The sequence below is a fragment of the Macaca thibetana genome, chromosome 10, assembly GCF_024542745.1.
Source record: "Macaca thibetana thibetana isolate TM-01 chromosome 10, ASM2454274v1, whole genome shotgun sequence".
In the NCBI taxonomy this organism is placed as follows: domain Eukaryota; kingdom Metazoa; phylum Chordata; class Mammalia; order Primates; family Cercopithecidae; genus Macaca; species Macaca thibetana.
This window is the reverse complement of record NC_065587.1, coordinates 53,315,445-53,332,995: the sequence shown is the minus strand read 5'-3', so window position 1 is coordinate 53,332,995 and position 17,551 is coordinate 53,315,445. Positions and strand designations below refer to the sequence as shown.

The 17,551-nt window shown below is 45.6% G+C and overlaps 1 protein-coding gene and 1 long non-coding RNA gene across 3 annotated transcripts in view; one reads left to right on the top strand and one right to left on the bottom strand.

The window, feature by feature from the left end:
• SLC13A3 (solute carrier family 13 member 3) overlaps nt 1-17,551 on the bottom strand; it is a 91,741-nt gene that overhangs the window by 61,813 nt on the left and 12,377 nt on the right. The window contains exon 1 of one of the 2 annotated variants that reach the window (XM_050806485.1): nt 13,365-13,731. The exons of the other annotated variant lie outside the window; for it this stretch is intronic. Within the exon in view, the coding sequence (XP_050662442.1) occupies nt 13,365-13,487 (123 nt within the window). The 5' untranslated portion in view covers nt 13,488-13,731. Of the gene's footprint in view, nt 1-13,364; nt 13,732-17,551 lie in introns of those variants that run through there. 2 annotated transcript variants of the gene reach the window in all.
• On the top strand, nt 5,658-7,293 carry LOC126963896 (uncharacterized). The gene is made up of 3 exons (XR_007729247.1): nt 5,658-5,781; nt 6,439-6,505; nt 7,194-7,293. It is a non-coding gene; the product is annotated as an uncharacterized LOC126963896 (long non-coding RNA).

The window sequence follows — 17,551 nt, the reverse complement described above, 5'->3', positions numbered from 1 at the left end:
AGACAAAGCACGATCAAGGCAATGGCCATCAAGAGTTGGAAGTGGTGGCCGGGAGCGGTGGCTCAAGCCTGTAATTCCAGCACTTTGGGAGGCCGAGACGGGCGGATCACGAGGTCAGGAGATCGAGACCATCCTGGCTAACACGGTGAAACCCCGTCTCTACTAAAAAATACAAAAAACTAGCCAGGCGAGGTGGCGGGCGCCTGTAGTCCCAGCTACTCGGGAGGCTGAGGCAGGAGAATGGCGCAAACCCCGGAGGTGGAGCTTGCAGTGAGCTGAGATACGGCCACTGCACTCCAGCCTGGGCGACAGCACGAGACTCCATCTCAAAAAAAAAAAAAAAGAGTTGGAAGTGGTGCGGTCAAAGCAAAAGTGAACTGATCAAGAGCAAAGGTCATGGCAACATTTTTGGGGGGATGCTCAAGGCATTTTCCTTGTTGACTTTCTGGAGGGCCAACGAACAATAACATCTGCTCATTATCAGAGTTTTATGAGGATTAGCCAAAGCTTTAGCAGAAGGACTAGGGAAAGCTTCCCCAGAGAGTCCTTCACCACAGCAATGCTCCTGCTCCTTCCTCTCTTCAAACAAGGACAGTTTTGTGGGAGTTTTAACAGGAAATCATTAGGCATCTGTCTTACGGTCCTGATTTGGCTTCTTCTGACTTCTTTTTGTTTCCTAATCTTCAAAAATCTTTAAAGAGCACCCATTTTTCTTCAGTTAATAATGTAAAAAAAGATGACATTGACATGGTTAAATTTCTCAGACTCTTAGTTCTTTAAGGATGGATTAAATAGCCGGTATCATCATTACAAAAGTGTCTAGAACTTGATGGAGCTTATGTTGAGAAACAAAGTTTATATTTTAATTTTTGTCTTTTAATTCCATTTTCTTATGAACTTTTTGAAGTCTTCTCATCTTATAGATGGTTCTGGAATTTAAAAAGTTGTGGCTCCAAATCAAGAAAAATACATTGAGTACTCAGGGGGTCTTAAGCAATCTCTATGTGGAACTTCCCAGCACATCACATCCAAGGTCACATGATATCTTCCCAAGAAAGGGTTCTAAAACCAAGTAAGTTTTTCAGGAACTGCTCTCCCTACCACTCCGCTAAAAATTCATAATTGGTACACTGAAAGGGCTGACAAATCATGTAGTACACACATTTATTTGGCCTTGTCTAACCCAAAGTTTCCAAAATATATTTGACCACAGACTGAAATATTTCTTAAAATCCTCCACAACTTACGCTCCATGGAAAATAAGGTGGTAAATGCTGCCAAATTGTAACCTGCAAAGGTTCATCCATTCAGTATGATTTACTGACTCTGTCTCCTCAACTACTAAGAACGTTCCCTGAGAAGAGGGACCCCATTTCTTTTGTCTTGTTCACTTCTGTGTCCCCAGCACTTGGCACAGTCCCCAACACATTGAGGGAATTGGTATCAGAGAGTGTGGAATGAGTGAAAGAATAAATGGATTGTGACCCTGACTCTTTGCTGGCCACCGTGACCCTGACTCTTTGCTGGCCACCATGCTGAAAGTTCAGGAGGTAGAGATGAGTAAGGGAACATCTGCCCTCGAGTTGTTCAGAGTATAGGGATCAGGCAGGTGGATGCCGGGTCAAATAACTACACTGGGACCAACATGTGGTTCTCAGTAAGCTAGGGACACCTAGGGGAAAGTAATTAACTTAGCTTAGAGGACAAAGAAAGATAGCAGGGAACATTTCTCTTAGGAAGAGCTATTTAAACTAAATCTTAGAGAATAAAAGCTTTTGCAGATTCCTAAGGTCAGAGCCTCCCCTTTGTACAGCAGGCACTTGAGCATTCATTTGCCTATTGTACTTTAAAATATGAGGGCGGATTTCCGGAGCAGTAGGGGATCCTTGCAAATTTACTCCTCTAACTCAACCGGAATTGGTGTGTGGTGTGTGCGTGTGTGTGTGTTTGTGTGTGTGTGAGATACTCATGAGTAGCACCAAAGTTACAAATTTAAGAAGGCAATATAGTTTCCCTGCTAAGGACACTCTAAGGTCAGAACTTAATAGATGACAAGAATTTTAAAAAGACATGACTCAGATCTTACAATATCAAAGGGATATAAAAGGGATAGTTTGAACAACTTTTTACCAATCACTTTGATAATTTCAAGTAACCAGAGAAACTTCCTGATAAAACATACCTTTCTCAACTACCAGAAAAAGAAATTTAAAAGCTGAATATTTCGGTGTCTATTGAAGAAACTGAATCAATCATTAAAAACCTCCCCACAAAAAAGCTCCAAGCCCTTCTGGCTTCAATGGTAATTCTACCAAACACTGAAGGAATAAATAATACCATTTTGCACGAACTCTTTCAGAGAGCAGAGAAAAAGGGAACACTTCCCAATTCACTTTATGAGGACAGGATAACCCTGTTACCTGGGTGATCCTGACAAGGGCATTAAAAGAAAAGAAAATGGAATATAATGGTTGAGAACAGTGACATGCAGTCACCTGGAAAATTTCAATTCTGAGGAGCTCTAGTGAGAGTTTCCTTTTCTATGCAGCTTCACATCTCTATGCAGAAGAATAACTACAGTATAATGACAATCACAACCACCAACATGTTTTGAGTATTCTCTAAGTTTCAGGCATCTTCTATGTATTAACTCATTTAATGCCCCTAACAATCTTTTCAGGGAGGCATATTTTTTTTTTCTTTTCTTTTCTTTCTTTTTTCCTTTCTTTTTCTCTTTTTCTTTTTCTTTTCTTTTCTTTCTTTTTTTTTTTTTTTTTTGAACCAAGGTCTCACTGTGTTGCCCAGGCTGGTCTTGAATTCCTGGGCTCAAGTGAACCTCCCATCTCAGCCTCCCAAGTAGCTGGGATGACAGGCATACACTGACACACCTGGATTCAGGAAGGTACTATTACTTTCCCTCTCTGTTTTGGGGGAAATTATAAAAAGACATCGATTTAGGTCATGCATAACACTGTGTCCCAGGTAATTCAGTCCCAGGGTAGTGTTGCAGTTTATAAACTGCATAGTCTAAACAGGAATTCTAATTTTTAAACTCTTGTCTCTTAAACATTTAAGGGACTCAAAGTATAATAATCACTAGCAATTAATTAGCAAGCAATTAATTTCCAAGTAATTGCACTTATCAACTCATTTTATTTTCACAACAATCCTTTGAGACAGATATTATTAGCTCTGTTTTACTGATGGGACAACTGAAGCAGACAGGAAAAGTCAGGTAACTTGCCCACAGCTGCTGAGGCAGTCAGGATTTGAACCCAGGTGGTCTGACCAGAGTTTTCTCTTTATCACTATGTATTTCTGCACAACCTGTGGGTGTTCTTGTCAAATGCCCACATCCTCTCTATTCTCTAGCATGCCTGAAAATCTCTCACATTCCTAAACCAAGAGAACCTCTCTCAAGCCTCCTGGCTTGTCCTTGCCATCCCTGCCCCTCCATCACTCCCCATCTCTGCCTCACTGTCTCCCACAAGGCATGCTCATAATAACCATCCTGTTCCCTCCCAATTCCTCATTCACAGGAACTCCATCCTTCTAGTTCTGGCTCCTTTCTCCAGAAAATAGCCTATCTGGAGGATCTAGTTCTTCCTCTCTTCATGCAATAGCAACAACAATCACTATCACCATAATAATACTAATAACAGTAAATACCTATTGAGAATTTGCTATGTGGCAGACACTGCCCAAACAACTGTACCTGTGTATTATCTCAGTTTAATTGTGATTGTCACAACAGCCCTATGAAGTAGGTTCCATGATTATCTCCATTTAGCAGATAATGCAACTGAAGCACAGCGTGAATAAGTAACCTGGCCAGGGTCACAGAGATGAAAGTAGTAGACAGCCTGCTGGGCAGACACAAGGCAAGCTGCTCATAACATTATGCTGTTACACAAGGGGGAGATGGTGAGACCTAGACAAGCTGTTCCCAAATATCCAATCAGTATTAGGATGGATAGCAGCAAATAATTGTTTAGCATAAGTATATCCCATGCACTATTTGGGATATACTTATAGTTTAAAAATGACTCCTTGTTCATCTGAAATTCAAAGTGAACTTAGAACCCTGTATTTTATCCTTCAATCCTAGCTGGGCCAACATTCCAAAGATGTGAGGAGGGAAAGCTCAAGTATTTCTAAAGACCAGATGTGGTTATGAAGTGAGAATTTCAGCCCAGAGCCTCTTTAAAATCCTGCCTAAGAGGTCCACTTCTAAGTGATATAGGACCCCTGAGGGAGTTCCCATGTATAGGAAACCAGGAATTAGAGGGGTAGAAGCCAGGGGGAAAAGCCCAACGGAAGGGCTGTGAAGTGTTCTGAGAAAGGGGAGACCCTCTAGTCTCCCAACCCCGTAAGACTCACAAGAGAAGTGTCTGCTGTAAAGGGAAGCTGAGGGGCAGGAGTCATGCACCTGCCAGGCTCCTTGCCTCTTCCTGCCCCCTGGCTTCTTTCACTGTGGCTGTCACAAACCTTGCTTAAGAAAATAAGGAAGAAGAGGTGCAACCGTAAAGAGGAACTCAGGAGACAATGATCTCTCTTTCCTCTTTGTTTCCCAGCTTCCAGCCTGTAGAACCCCCAGGAAGGGAAGGGGAAAGGATTTCACTTCAAATCAAGTTCCACGTTTTGATGATCACCTGGAACTGACCATTCTAATTTCTGAATTGAGACCATGTTTGTGTATTAAAGTAATTGGAGGATTTTAATTACATCTCAAGAGTGATAGGAAATGGCATGTGTCTGCAGGGGTTTTTGTCCAAGTAATAGGAAAAGAACTGAAAATATTTTAGAGCACTATCTGGAGAGAAAAATAAACATGACTTCAAAAAAAGAGCTTCATTGAGCTATAATTTACATAAAATAAAAGTTCTGACAAATGGTCATATTCATATAGCCACCATCCCAATCAAGATATAGGACATTTACATCTTCCCAGAAAGTTCCTGCATGCCCCTTTCAGGTCAATTCCCACATCCCCTGCAAAATACTGCTGCAATTTCTATCACTATAGATTGGTTTTTGCCTGTTCTAGGACATAATGGAATCATACAGGATGTACTTCTCTGTCTCTGGCTATTTTTTAATTTTAATTTTAATTTTACCAACAAGAATGAGCTTGAAGTATGTGTGGCTGTTTTGCTCAGCATAATGCCTGTGAGATTCCTCCACGCAGTTGTGTGTGTCAGTAGCCTATTCTTTTTTACTGCTGAGTAGTATTCCATTCTGTGAATAGATGGGAATTTATTTGTACATTTTCCTGCTGGTGGACATTTGGATTATTTCCAGTTTCAGGCTATTATGGAAAAAGTTGTTGTGAACACTAGCATACATCTGCTTTGGAGGTGACATTCTGTGAGTCCTCTTGTGCAATGTATTCAGATGTATTCATTCTGTACATGACATAAATGGGAGGAAAGGTTGTTGTTTAAATTCTGGCTGCAAGGGTTGCTTTTCAAAGCTGTATTCTCTCTCTCTCTCCTTTCTTTTTCTCTCCCCTCCCTCCCTCCTTCTTCTCACTCCCTCTGTCCTTCCTCTCTGTCCCTCCCCATCCCTTTCTTTCCTTCCTCTCTCTCTCCTCCCTTTCTCTCTCTCCCGCCTCCTCCCTTTCTCTCTCTCCCCCTCCCTCTCTTTTCTTCCTCTCTCCCTCCCCTTTCTTTCTCTCCCTCCCTCTTTCTCCTCTCTCTGTCTCTGGATGCTCCTGTCAGGATGTCAACTCAGCCCTCTGTGAAGGAATGACTCCAGATACAGCACATGTCAGCTGGAGAGGTGACCCAAGGGAAATGGCAGGAGTTGGGAAGTCAATCTTTGGCCCACTTGGGGCTTTGGCAGCAAGTGGGTCAAGAGTGTGTTTTATTACCTTGCTGGAGAGGGACTGGAGCAGAGCCAGAGTGACCCCGAATGCCTCCCTTGCCTCAGCTGAACTTCCTGTGGGCAAATGGATTCAGATTTGCCAGCTGTATGCCAGACATCTGGTGGAGAATTAGTAAGAAGTGCTGCTGCCCCTCATCCCCCCAACTTCTCACTCTGCCAGGCCTTAAGAACAAAACTAACTTCCAGAGAGCAAAAATCTTCCAGGGGACTTGGAGGCAGGGACTAGAGCACTGAGGCCTGTAAAATGCTAAGTGGTGGGCTCTCAGAACAAGCAGGCCAGGACTGTTCCCACGTCCAGGTCTTTGCACCTGCTCTTCCCTCTGCCTGGCCCTCTTGATCCCCCCACCCCCTTTCTATCTCTGGCTGGCTGGCTCCTTGCTGTTCAGCCCTCACTTCAAAGGTCTCCCCTCCAGGGAGTCCACCTCTGATCACACTGCTCATTGTGGTCTGCTGTACATTATCTGGCTCCATTCTTGTGGAGCCACTTATCACTGGCTGGAGTTTATTTTTTTGTTCATTCACTTATTATCTCTCTCTCTCTCCTCCCTGCAGATCGTGAGCACCATGCAAACAGGGCCTTCTCTATCTTTGTTCACCTCTGTCCTCAGTGCCTCAACAGGTATTTGTTAAAAGAATGAATAAATGATACAAAGTCCAGCATTTCAAACTCATATGCAGGGGACAATTTAATGGGTAATGTGGGCTGGTGTAATCAAAGTCACGTTTTCTCAAGTCTGATTTGCACTTCCAACAGTGCTGTGGAGACAGAATACTGTTATTTTAGCAGGGGATAAAAGTGCCCAAGCTTAATGGTAACTTACAGCTGGCATTGGACTTCGGTGTCATGAGTGCAATAGGGAGGGGTGGGGACTGTGGTGAAGTGGGGAACACAGGGACCCCCCACCACGAGGACAACAACTGCTGCTCAGCTCCCCTGATTGTTGTGATACAGGAATGTGGGTCCTGTGATGCCAGCTCTCCTGATGTTTCAAGAGAAGCTTGAAATTTTGCTTCTATGTGAAATCTCACAGTTTTAAAAGATTTTCTCATTAAAAGGAAACTGTGGGCCAATTAAAAAAAAAAAAAACTACATCTGCAGGTGGTATTCAACCCATAGTCACCAATTTATGACCTCTCATCTAAGTGATTTGAATTGGTGGAAGGATGGACCCCTGTGGTAATTAATGAAAACCCCACATAGTGTGTATGTGCCCACACATGTACAATACTGAATATAATGTCAAGATGTTGACAGATTAGTAGGGATCGCCGAACTCTGTACTGAAAATCCCTGCTCCATTTTACAGATATAAACTGAGGTCTGGAGAGGAGGTGTGGTGTCTTCAGGACCATGCAGAGCCTAAGAGTAGATCTCATCACTCCCAGCCCCGGATACATTTGAAACAGTGGAACTGTAGAGGGGAGTCCAGGTGGATCCATGATTTTACTCCACCCAACAGCAACTCCAGTCAACCTCTGCCTCTGGGCTTCCTGTTTCATAAACTCACACCAGCCACATGGCCACACTGAGGTTCAGTCTGCGTGTCTGCAAAATAGAGGCTTCCCTTGGGTCCTCAAGGGCAGATTCAGGTAGGAAGGAGTGTGGGGCCACATGATCCCGAGGCACTGTTCCTTTTAATTTTAACTTCTGGAGTTCAGAGGTTGGGAGAGGTGTCTGATTTTGCAGACTCATTTTCTGGGTCAACTCAGAGTGAGCAGTTTGCCTTCTTGCCACTTGTTTCTGTCCAGTGGCTGCATTTTGGGAGGGAGAATCTTGCTGAGCAGGCCCAGGAAAGAAGGAGTAGCAGCTTCGGGTAACACATTGCTCAACTTCCAGCCTATTCCTCTGCCTTCAGAAGCCAGTGAGACTCAGCTACAATCTCTAGGGCTGAAGAAACTGACAGCAAGGCCTAACAGAGTCTGCACCTGGAGAAGACAGGTGCCACAGGGAAGGAGCCTAGTCCTAATGATCAAGGCTGACCCCAGAGGCCAGATTCTGGGTGAACTTGATATGGATGAGGTTGGGAGGATGGCTGAAAAGGAAAGTGGTCAGCTGCCTTTGAAGGGGAAAGAGTGCCAAGGAACTCTCTAGTGCTGGCCTGTCTAAACAGTGAAGCCCTGGGCCACATGTGGAATTTAAGTTCAAGTTCATTAAAATCAAACGAAATTTAAAATTCCAGTTTCTTAGTAACACTAGCCACATTTCAAGTGCTCAACAGCCACATGGGACTAGGGGCTGCCATTCTGGACAGAGCAGATATGGAACATCTCCATCATCAAAGAAAGTTCTATAGGACAGAGGTGTTCTAGAGAACTCAGGCCCAAGGGCCAGGAAGCCTGGGCGTAGGTGGTTCTGCTGCTGAATTCTTACAGCAAATCACTGAACACTCTGAGCCTAAATTTGTTCATCTTCTAATTGGGAATAATAATATTGGGATGTCTACATCACAGAGGATTCCATAGGACAAATGTCTGTGAAAGCATTTTGAAGTGTGTGATTGACATTTCTATCTTAGGGATGAGATTATGAATAAATCTGGATTTCTTTCTTATATGCTCTATTTTCCAAACTTCAACAATAAGTATACACATTTTTTTTTAAAAAAGAAGGCATCCTCTGAATACAAAAGTGATATATCTGTAAAATTATTGGGTTACATGTTCTTTCTCTGAGAATTAGTAGATATTTAATTATTGCAGAAATTTGAGTCCAGCCTGATTTCTCCCACCCCTTACAGCTCACTTGAAGTTTTTGCCTGGATATCCATAAGGTTTTTACTATTAAGTTTCAAGTCCATTAATGTTACTACAATTTGTCTTGATGAGTGTCCATAAGCTTTTTCTGGAAAACAGTAAGCTCTTTCAACCTGCATATGTTTTAGTTTTGTTTTGGAGAAATGTTCTTCTACTAAAGATCCCAACATTGTTTTCTGTTTTATTTTCTTCTTCAGTATCACCAATTATGCTGATGTTGGATTTCCTTTGTCTTTCATATTGATTGTTTTCCATTCGTCTTTTCTTACTTTTCTTTTCCACTTCATTTTGTTCAGTCTTTTTAGCCTACATATCATGTCTCTGATTATGTTTTTAATATTTCCCCATTTTGCTCTGATACAGCATTTATAAGACAATAGCTTTACTTTTCTCTTCCACTTACTTCCTGAGTGCTGTTTTTTCACCCCCCTCTGCTTCTTAATATCTCTTCTTTGCCCTTTTTGTTTCTTATTTTGAGATTTGTTTTAGGCAGGCATTTTTTTAAGTATATATTTCACAGAAAAACATCTGTCCAATAGTTTCTCCCACTTTATACAACAAATCTTCTAGTATTTATTCTTTTTTATCCTTTCTATTTTATGTTTCTTTGCTTTTTATTTTTCGTGCTCTCTTTTTGGCAGATCTCATGTTGGCTCCTTATTACAGAATTGGAGTCATTCTTTTAAGACCAGTTCTTTGTTGGAAGAAAGTGTGGGGAAAGGAGCTGGCCCACAGGTATCCAAACATTGGCTCTGTTGACTATCTCAGAATGCTTTATCACCAACATGGACCCAGAACATGCCTCTCCTCTAAGCAAGCTGGAGCCCCTTACTCAGTGTGAAGTCCCAAGAAGGTCACAGTTCTTTGGTGTCTCTTTAGCATTTATGTCTCTTTGACTGACTGAGAGAGAAAACTAGAAACTTTACAGCCATATAGGTGATCACTATACGCAATCTCTCTCCCACGTGCCATTCCAACATCCCACTTCTTGACAAGGGTCTTGGAGCCTCCTCAATCAGTTCATCTGAATGCTGTGCTGTCACATACATCTCAGGAACTCTCCCTTCTCCCACATGCATGCTCCAGGCTTTGCCAGTATTAGGAAGTGTCAGAGTTCAAAAACACTTCAGGAGAACTCCTTGTCCTGCCCATGATCTGCAGAAGCATGCACTGCTCTTGATTTCCTTCTGCAATTTGGTCAAAGTTTCCTGCCATTGTCAGCTCTTCTTCATATGCTGGTGAGGTGGGATTGTGGTCTTTCCTTCTTTCATCAAAGATGGCATATTCGTCTCCTTTTGTTGCTTTTGTGGCTGTTTTCAGACTGCTTCAGAAAGGTGAATGGAATAAAAACGTCTTTGTTCTACTAACGTAAACCATAAGTGCCTCCCACCTAGAAATTCTGTGATCAGAAAGTGCTGTTGATCCTGGGCCTATTAATTCTCTTCACCTTCAGTTTCCTTGTGTGCCGCAGACATATGATCATAGCACCTTCCTTGGAGAGATAGTTATTAATATAAGGTAACCACTGACTCAGTGATTGATACATACAGTAGCTCAATAAATATGATATATTGTTATATTGTATTAATAACATTATTATTAATACAATTAGATCAATTTCATAAAGCTGGCCTTCAAAAATATTGTTCTTAAATCTTAAAATATGAGAGTCAGAATGAAGCTGAGATCATTTAATCCAAAGGTTCTTGATGGGGGGTGATTTTGTCCCCCAGGGGACATGTTTTATTGTCATGACTGGTGGAGGGTGCTCCTGGTATCTAGTGAGTACAGAGCAGGGATGCTGCTAAACATCCTGCAGTGTCCAGAACAACCTCCTACAGTAAAGAATTATTTGTTCCAATAGGGTCAATGTCCACAGTGCTGAATAAAGTGGAGAAATCCTGCTCTAATCTAACTTTTAGTCCTTACAATGGAGGAAATGGTTGTCCCGAAAAGGCAAGTGGCTTCCCTGAGGTCACACAGTGAGTCAGAGGTAGACTGTATAAGTTAAGGCCATGCTTTCTCTTAGTTCATTGAAAGGCCATTGTGCCCTGGGCTTTATCAGGCAGCAGGAGTTGGGAGCAGGGCTGCCACGTGGGCGAGGCTCATGCACGACCCTGAGTTAGCTCCTCCTTCAATCTTGCTCTCCAAATGCTTCATGTGGCCCACCCTAGTCCTAGCCTTGGTCCCCAACTCAGCCCTGCTCACACCCGCCCAACCTAGACATACTCTCCAAAGTCTGGCTTTCTTAGAGGAAGGCTTATAATCCCCCCCACTCCGCCAAAGAAATCCCAGCTTCTCAAGCTTAGCCAATACATGACCACGGGGATTAACGCCTGCAAGCAAAACACGCAGGGGTGAGAGGAGGGTGGAGAGAGAGAGAAAAAATGCCATGTCAGGTGGTTAATTTTTGAGCTGGGAAATGATTTCCAGGCATACACAAGGTAACTTTTCTCCTACTGCCCCACAACTTGCCCTCTTCGTGTAGGAAAGGAAAGAAAGAGAAATGGTCTGTTTTCCGGGACCCAGGGGTAGGAATTTTCAGGACACTGTCTCCACCACCACTGTCCCCTTCCCCCTGCCCCAGCTCCCTGCTGGGCTGCAGCTGGCATTTTTGTCAGGGCACTGGGCAGTTACCAGGCTCTTGGCAGGTACTGGTAGCTCCATGCCAGGCAGAGAGCTGGCTGGCCCAAACTTTGGGGACAGGACTGAGGCCAGCTGCCCACAGCAGTGCCCTCCTGCTGCCTACTAGGGTCCCACTCCTCAGGAGTGTCCAGGGTTGGGACCGTGAAGTGCTGAACTTTGAACTCTAGCAAGGCAGAGCCTTAAACTTCACGGTATCCCCTCGCCCAGGACTGAGCCTGCACAGTGCCAGACCCTCTGGAGCCATGTAGGGTTTGAAGCATCATGGCTCAGGCACTCAGGACTGGGGGCGCTTCACCACTCTGAACCTATCCATGAGTAAACACGAATAACATGGGAATGACAGCATCACAGAATCACCACAGTGGGACATTGCCTGGAAGAAGGCCAGCCCCAAGGGGGAAAAAAAAAAAAAGGCTGTCAGGATCAGGGAAAAGAGCCATGGACAGGGAGTTGGGAGCTGGGAGCTGGAGGTTGAAATCCAGACCTGATGTCAAGAAGTAGAGAAGACTATGGGTTATGAGTTTGGCACCCAGTGCCAGAGTGCCTGAGTTCCAATCCTGCATCTATAGCTTCCAGAGCAAATGACTTCACTTTGCTCCTTGGTTTCCTCATCTGTAAAATGCGGGTGATGATAATAATGATGATAAGAATTTCAACCTCATAGAGTTATTGTTGGAAGGATTAAATAAGTTCATGTAGGTAAAATGCTGGGTGCAATGCATACTCTAGAGTAATCTCTCTCTCTTTCTTTCTCTCACTCACTCTCTCCCTTCCTTCTTCCCTCCCTCTCTCTCTTTCAATAGATAGACAGACAGATAGATAGCTTTTTATCCACCCAGATCTATCTATCTATCTATCTATCTATCTATCTATCTATCTATCTATCTTCTATTTATCATCTATCTATCATCTATCTATCTATCCATCATCCATCCATCTATCCATCTATCAATTATCTATCTATCTATCTATCTATCTATCTATCTATCTGGAGATTTACATATCTAATGTTACCTACTACTGGCAGCTGTTACTTTGTTACATTCCTTGCCCTCTTTATGTTAGAAGGTTCATCCCAATGATCTGTAAGCCACTTCAAGTCCACCATTTGGGGATAAAGGTAACGATTCCAGGTGCCACATATATACGGACCCCAAAGGGAAAGAAATTTGGAGCACATACAGTAGGCCCAGGGAAAGGACCCAACCTGGAAAGAAGCGAGAGAACCCAAGAGAAACCCTCTCTGCCAAGGCCAAGAAGAACATTGGCATGAGACCTCCACTTAGAAGGAGGAGGTTAAATCAGGCAGGTGAAGGCTCAGGGGAACAAGGCCACCAGAAGACACATAGCTTGGGTGCAAATCTCAGCTCCACCACTTGCAAGCCACCAGCTTCAGGCTGACTCATTGGCTTTTTGGAGCCTCCCTGTCTCCATCTGTAATTTTAGATGCATATTAGGCCATCCTTAGAGAATGCCCAGGGAAGATCAAAAGGCAGGTGAACATGGCTGTGCTTTGACAGCCCCGCAATACGGGCATTTCTCCCCCAGCCTCTGGGGCAACTCTCCCTCATGGCCTCAGTGCCATACCACTGCTATCTGAGATAGCTACACGTGTTGAGCCCTTACTACACGCCAGGCACTGTTCTGCAATTCCCTCGTTAAACTCTACCCACTGCTCCAAGAGGCAGCAGCAACTACTGTTTATGGGTGGCTTGGTTTATTGTGGCTCAGAGAGCTCAAGTGACTTGTTCAAGGCCCTCTGCCTCGATGCAAACCATAGATAAGAAGAACAAAGCAACTATTGATTGAGGGCTTACTACGCTTTAGGCGCCAAGCCATGCTTTTTGGGGTGCATTAGCTCGCCTGTGTGTCCCAATGACCCTGTTTAGAAATGAGAAAGCACACAGAGGTTCGGCAACTTCTCTGCCCATGTGGGTACATCTAGCAAGGGATAGAGCCACGATCCTACCGTGGTGGTCTAGCCCAGGGCCGTGGTCCTGATCTTATGGGCCCTAGCCCCAGGACTCAGCGATGAAGATGACGGTGAAGGGAGCGGCTGGCATTCACTGAGCACTTACTATGTGTTGGTGCTGATTAAAGCCCTTTGTAGTAATTGTGTCTGTAGCTCTTCCCAGGCTCTGGTAGGTTCTATTAGAGGAAATGAAAGGACAGGCACTCAACAAAAGGTGCTTGATAGGCATTTTCACATCCTCTCTGGGGGCTAATTCAGTCTTCAGGGTGAGCAGAACTGATTTTCATCCACTTTCCAGAGGGAGAGACTGAGGTGTGGAGGGTTAATCCAGCAGTGATGCAGATGGAAGTTGAGGCTACCCAGAAGTCTTGTCTCTGGTTGCCAACCGAGGCTCCCTCTTACCTTGTCCCATGCCCCAAAACACTCTGAGAAGGCAGCTAGGGCCCACCTGTGTCCATCTGGGCACAAGACTCAATGGGGGAAACAGAAAGGGCAGCAAACTTGCCCCAGGAGATGTCTGAGCCCCACCCCTCACCCCTCCCCTAGAGTGGACTCTGTTAGACCCCTGGACTCATTAGCGGATGTTGTGACAAGTTCAAGTTCCTGGAGCCATTCATTAAAAGTGTTCCTGCGGTGGCTCACACCCTGTGGTTGCCCAGGCCTCACTAATCATTCACGAGCCGGACAGGAGGGTGGTTGTGGGAGTGCTGCCCTGGATGCAGGAGCTCCTGGTGGCCTCACTCAGCCTGAGGAGGGTAGAACACGTTGTTCTGAGAAAAGAAGCTGATTCACGGTGTGACCTTGGGCAGCTCCATCCTCTCTCTTTGCCTCATTCTTCCCAACTGTCCAGCTGGTTCTTTCATCTCCCAACATGAAGCAGGGTGGTGGGGTGCATCGAAAGCTCCCCCCAGGGCCCCTCTACCTCCCTTTTCCCCTGTCATCCTCTCCCACACCTTTGAGGCTGGTGCTAATGGGGGGACTTTCTCCAGGTGAAGTGAAACCCTTCCCGAAGGCACTCGGGTGGGACGAACCTTTAAATCCCATCTGGGCTCTTCAGTTTAGTTTTTGTGTGACCAGGGGACCAAGGATCAGTCTCCTAAAAAGGCTGTTATGAGGACCAAGGAAGGCCACTTGTTGCTTCTTAGACACTTGCCATGCTCCCACCCATCTTTATGTTAGAAGGTTATTCCCAATGATCTGTAAACTACTTCGGGTCTGCCATTTGGAGATAAAGGTAATGATTCCAGGTACCACATATATATGGGCCCCAAAGGGAAAGGAATTTGGAGCACACATGGCAGGCCCAGGGAAAGGACCCAGCCTGGTTAGATGAGAGAGAATCCAAGAGAAATCCTCTACCGAGGCTAAGAAGCACACCCGGGTCCATGCAAAGGGACCTCTGCACTTGCTGTTCCCTATGCCTGGAACGTTCTTCCTTTATAGAGGCTCAGGGCTTGCTCCTTCACCTTCTTCAGGTCTTTGCTCAGATGTCGCCTCCTTTTGGTTTGTGTTCCAATGCTCCCTTTTCCAGGACACCTTCCGGACTCTACAATTGCACTACCCTCATCCCCAACTCCCTCCCTACCCTGCTTTTGTTCTCCATAGCAGTTATCATCACGGGACCTACCGTCAGAGGCGTCTGAACCAGAGCGACTCCATCTTGAACAGGGGCTGGGGAAAATGAGGCTGAGACCTGCTGGGCTGCATTCCCAGGAGGTTAGGCAGCCTAAGTCACAGAATGAGATAGGAGGTCGGCAGGACTGGTTTCACAAGATACAGGTCACAAAGATCCACCTCATGAAACAGGACACAGCAAAGAAGCCGGCCAAAACCAAGATGGCAAGGAAAGCGACCTCTAGTTGTCCTCGCTGCTCATTATATGCTAATTCTAATGCATTAGCATGCTAAAAGACACTCCCACCAGCGCCATGACAGTTTATCAATGCCATGGCAGCATCCAGAAGTTACCCTATATGGTCTAAAAAGGGGAGGAACCCTCAGTTCCAGGAACTCCCCACCCATTTCCCAGAAAACTCATGAATAACCCACCCCTTGTTTAGCAGATGATCGAAAATAACCACAAGTATGCTCAGTTGAGCAGCCCATGCCACTGCTCTGCCTGTGCAGTAGCCATTCTTTTGGGTTTTTTTTCACTTCTCTAATAAATTCACTTTACTCTGTGGACTCACCCCTAATTCTTACTTACACAAGATCTAAGGACCCTCTCTTGGGGTCTGGATTGGGACCCCTTTCTGGTAACAATACTATAGATCTTGCTTATTTATCCCTCTCTAGAATGTCAGCTGCGTAGCTGAAAGGATTTGTGACTGGTTCACTGTGACTGTCTGCCATGTCCCCCTAGAATAGTAGCTGGTACCTAGCAGGCGCCCAGTTGAAATTTTTTGACTGATTATATTAGTCACTTGTGGGTAGCACCTGGCACGCAGGGAACACTGAGGAAATATCCCTTTTGATTCCATAATCATTCAGGACATATGGGTTAAGCACCTGTTGTGCACCAGGTACTGGGGTGCACTGGTGGACAAGACGGACAAGGTCCCTATTAATCTCTCACTATTTGGAGGTCACTTTTTTGGTTGACAAAGCGCCTGGTTTCCCTGGCTCCTCATCACAGCCCCATGAGGCTGGTGGGGCCATGGGACAGATGAGAAAACCGAGGCTGGCAAGGGAAGCGCCTGGCTTTCACTTGCAGGGAAGTTCTTGGCCAAACTCGGCTCTGTCCTGGATCATCCGAGCCCACATTCTGTGCTCCCACTGCTTCCTGGGCCCTGGGCTCTGCTCCACCCTTGACAATTTTTTTTATTTTTATTTTTTTGAGACAGACTCTATCACCGAGGCTGGAGTGCAGTGGCGCGATCTCGGCTCACTGCAGCCTCTGCCTCCCAGGTACAAGTGATTCTCCTGCCTCAGCCTCCTGAGTAGCTGGGACTACAGGCGCCCGCCACCATGCCTGGCTAATTTTTGTATTTTTAGTAGAGATGGGGTTTCACCATGTTGGCCAGGATGGTCTCGATCTCCTGACCTCGTGATCTGCCTGCCTCGGCCTCCCAAAGTGCAGGGATTACAGGCGTGAGCCACCGTGCCCAAACTGACATTTTCAATTTTCTTATGTTTACCATCATCCCAGCTCCACCTGGGTTCAGCTGGTCCTGCCCCAGGCATCCTGGGAGGGGGCGCAGTTGGGAAACCAGTGAGTGAAGGGGAAGCTGGTCCTGGGGGAAGCCATCCCTGCTGGAAAGGCCCGGCCTGTTTCCAAGCCCCTTTTGACAATGCGCCTCCATGCTCACAGTCCCTCACTTCTCAGGCATCTGGGAATTTGGGATTTTGGCCAAGAATAAGAATGACAAGGGAACTCTCACTGAGATTTTTCTCTGAATAAGCATTATCTCAGTTAATCCCGCAGCCCCTAGGAGATGAGCTTTATTCCATTTTATAGGGGAGGAAATGGAGGCTCAGAGAACCCAGTAACCCACACAGTGAGTAAAAGGAGGATGTCAAGAGGATTCAAGAACAAACCTCATCCCCTATAATGCCCTTCCAGACCCCAGAGCCAAGAGCTCATTTGTAAGGCAAGTAACACCACTACCACTACTACTAACGATAGCAAACACTGTCCTAGCACCTGTTCCGGGCCAGGTACACCCCTAAGTACTCTGGGCATATGAACCCATCATCACAACATTCCTATGAGGTAGGCCCGATCAGTATTCTCATTTTACAGAAGAGGAGACTGAGGCACAGAGAGGCTAAGGAACTTGCCCAAGGTCACACAGCCAGGAAGTGGGAGAGCAAAGCTGGAGTCCAGGAAGGCTGGTGCTAGGGTTCATGCTCTCATGGTGCTGTCCCTCCTCCTCCACCCCCAGGAGGTGATTCTGGGGACATACCACCCCAGGTGAGGCAGGCTCCTTCTCCAGGAAGGGGAAGCCAAGGTCTGGAGAAGTACAGGTTCCATAGCAAGAAAAAAGTCAAAAGCAGGAAGCAGCTGATGTGTGGTTTAGTGGGGATGAGAATGTCCTCGGAACAGGCCTCAGTCTCCCCTATCAACCCCAATGAAAGGTGAGAGCCGGGCCTTGGCAGGGCTCCCCAGGCCTGGACGTCCCATGATTCTGGTCCCAGACACTGGCAGAGCAGCACTGGCTGCCCAGTGAGCTGCCCACACTTGCGGTGGGGCACTCTGCGGTGTAAAATGCCCAACTCAGGCACCATGAGAAGTTTTGCTGACTGGTTCCAGCCCTTTCCGGAGAAGTCTGAGTGGGGCTTCAGGCTGGGGCA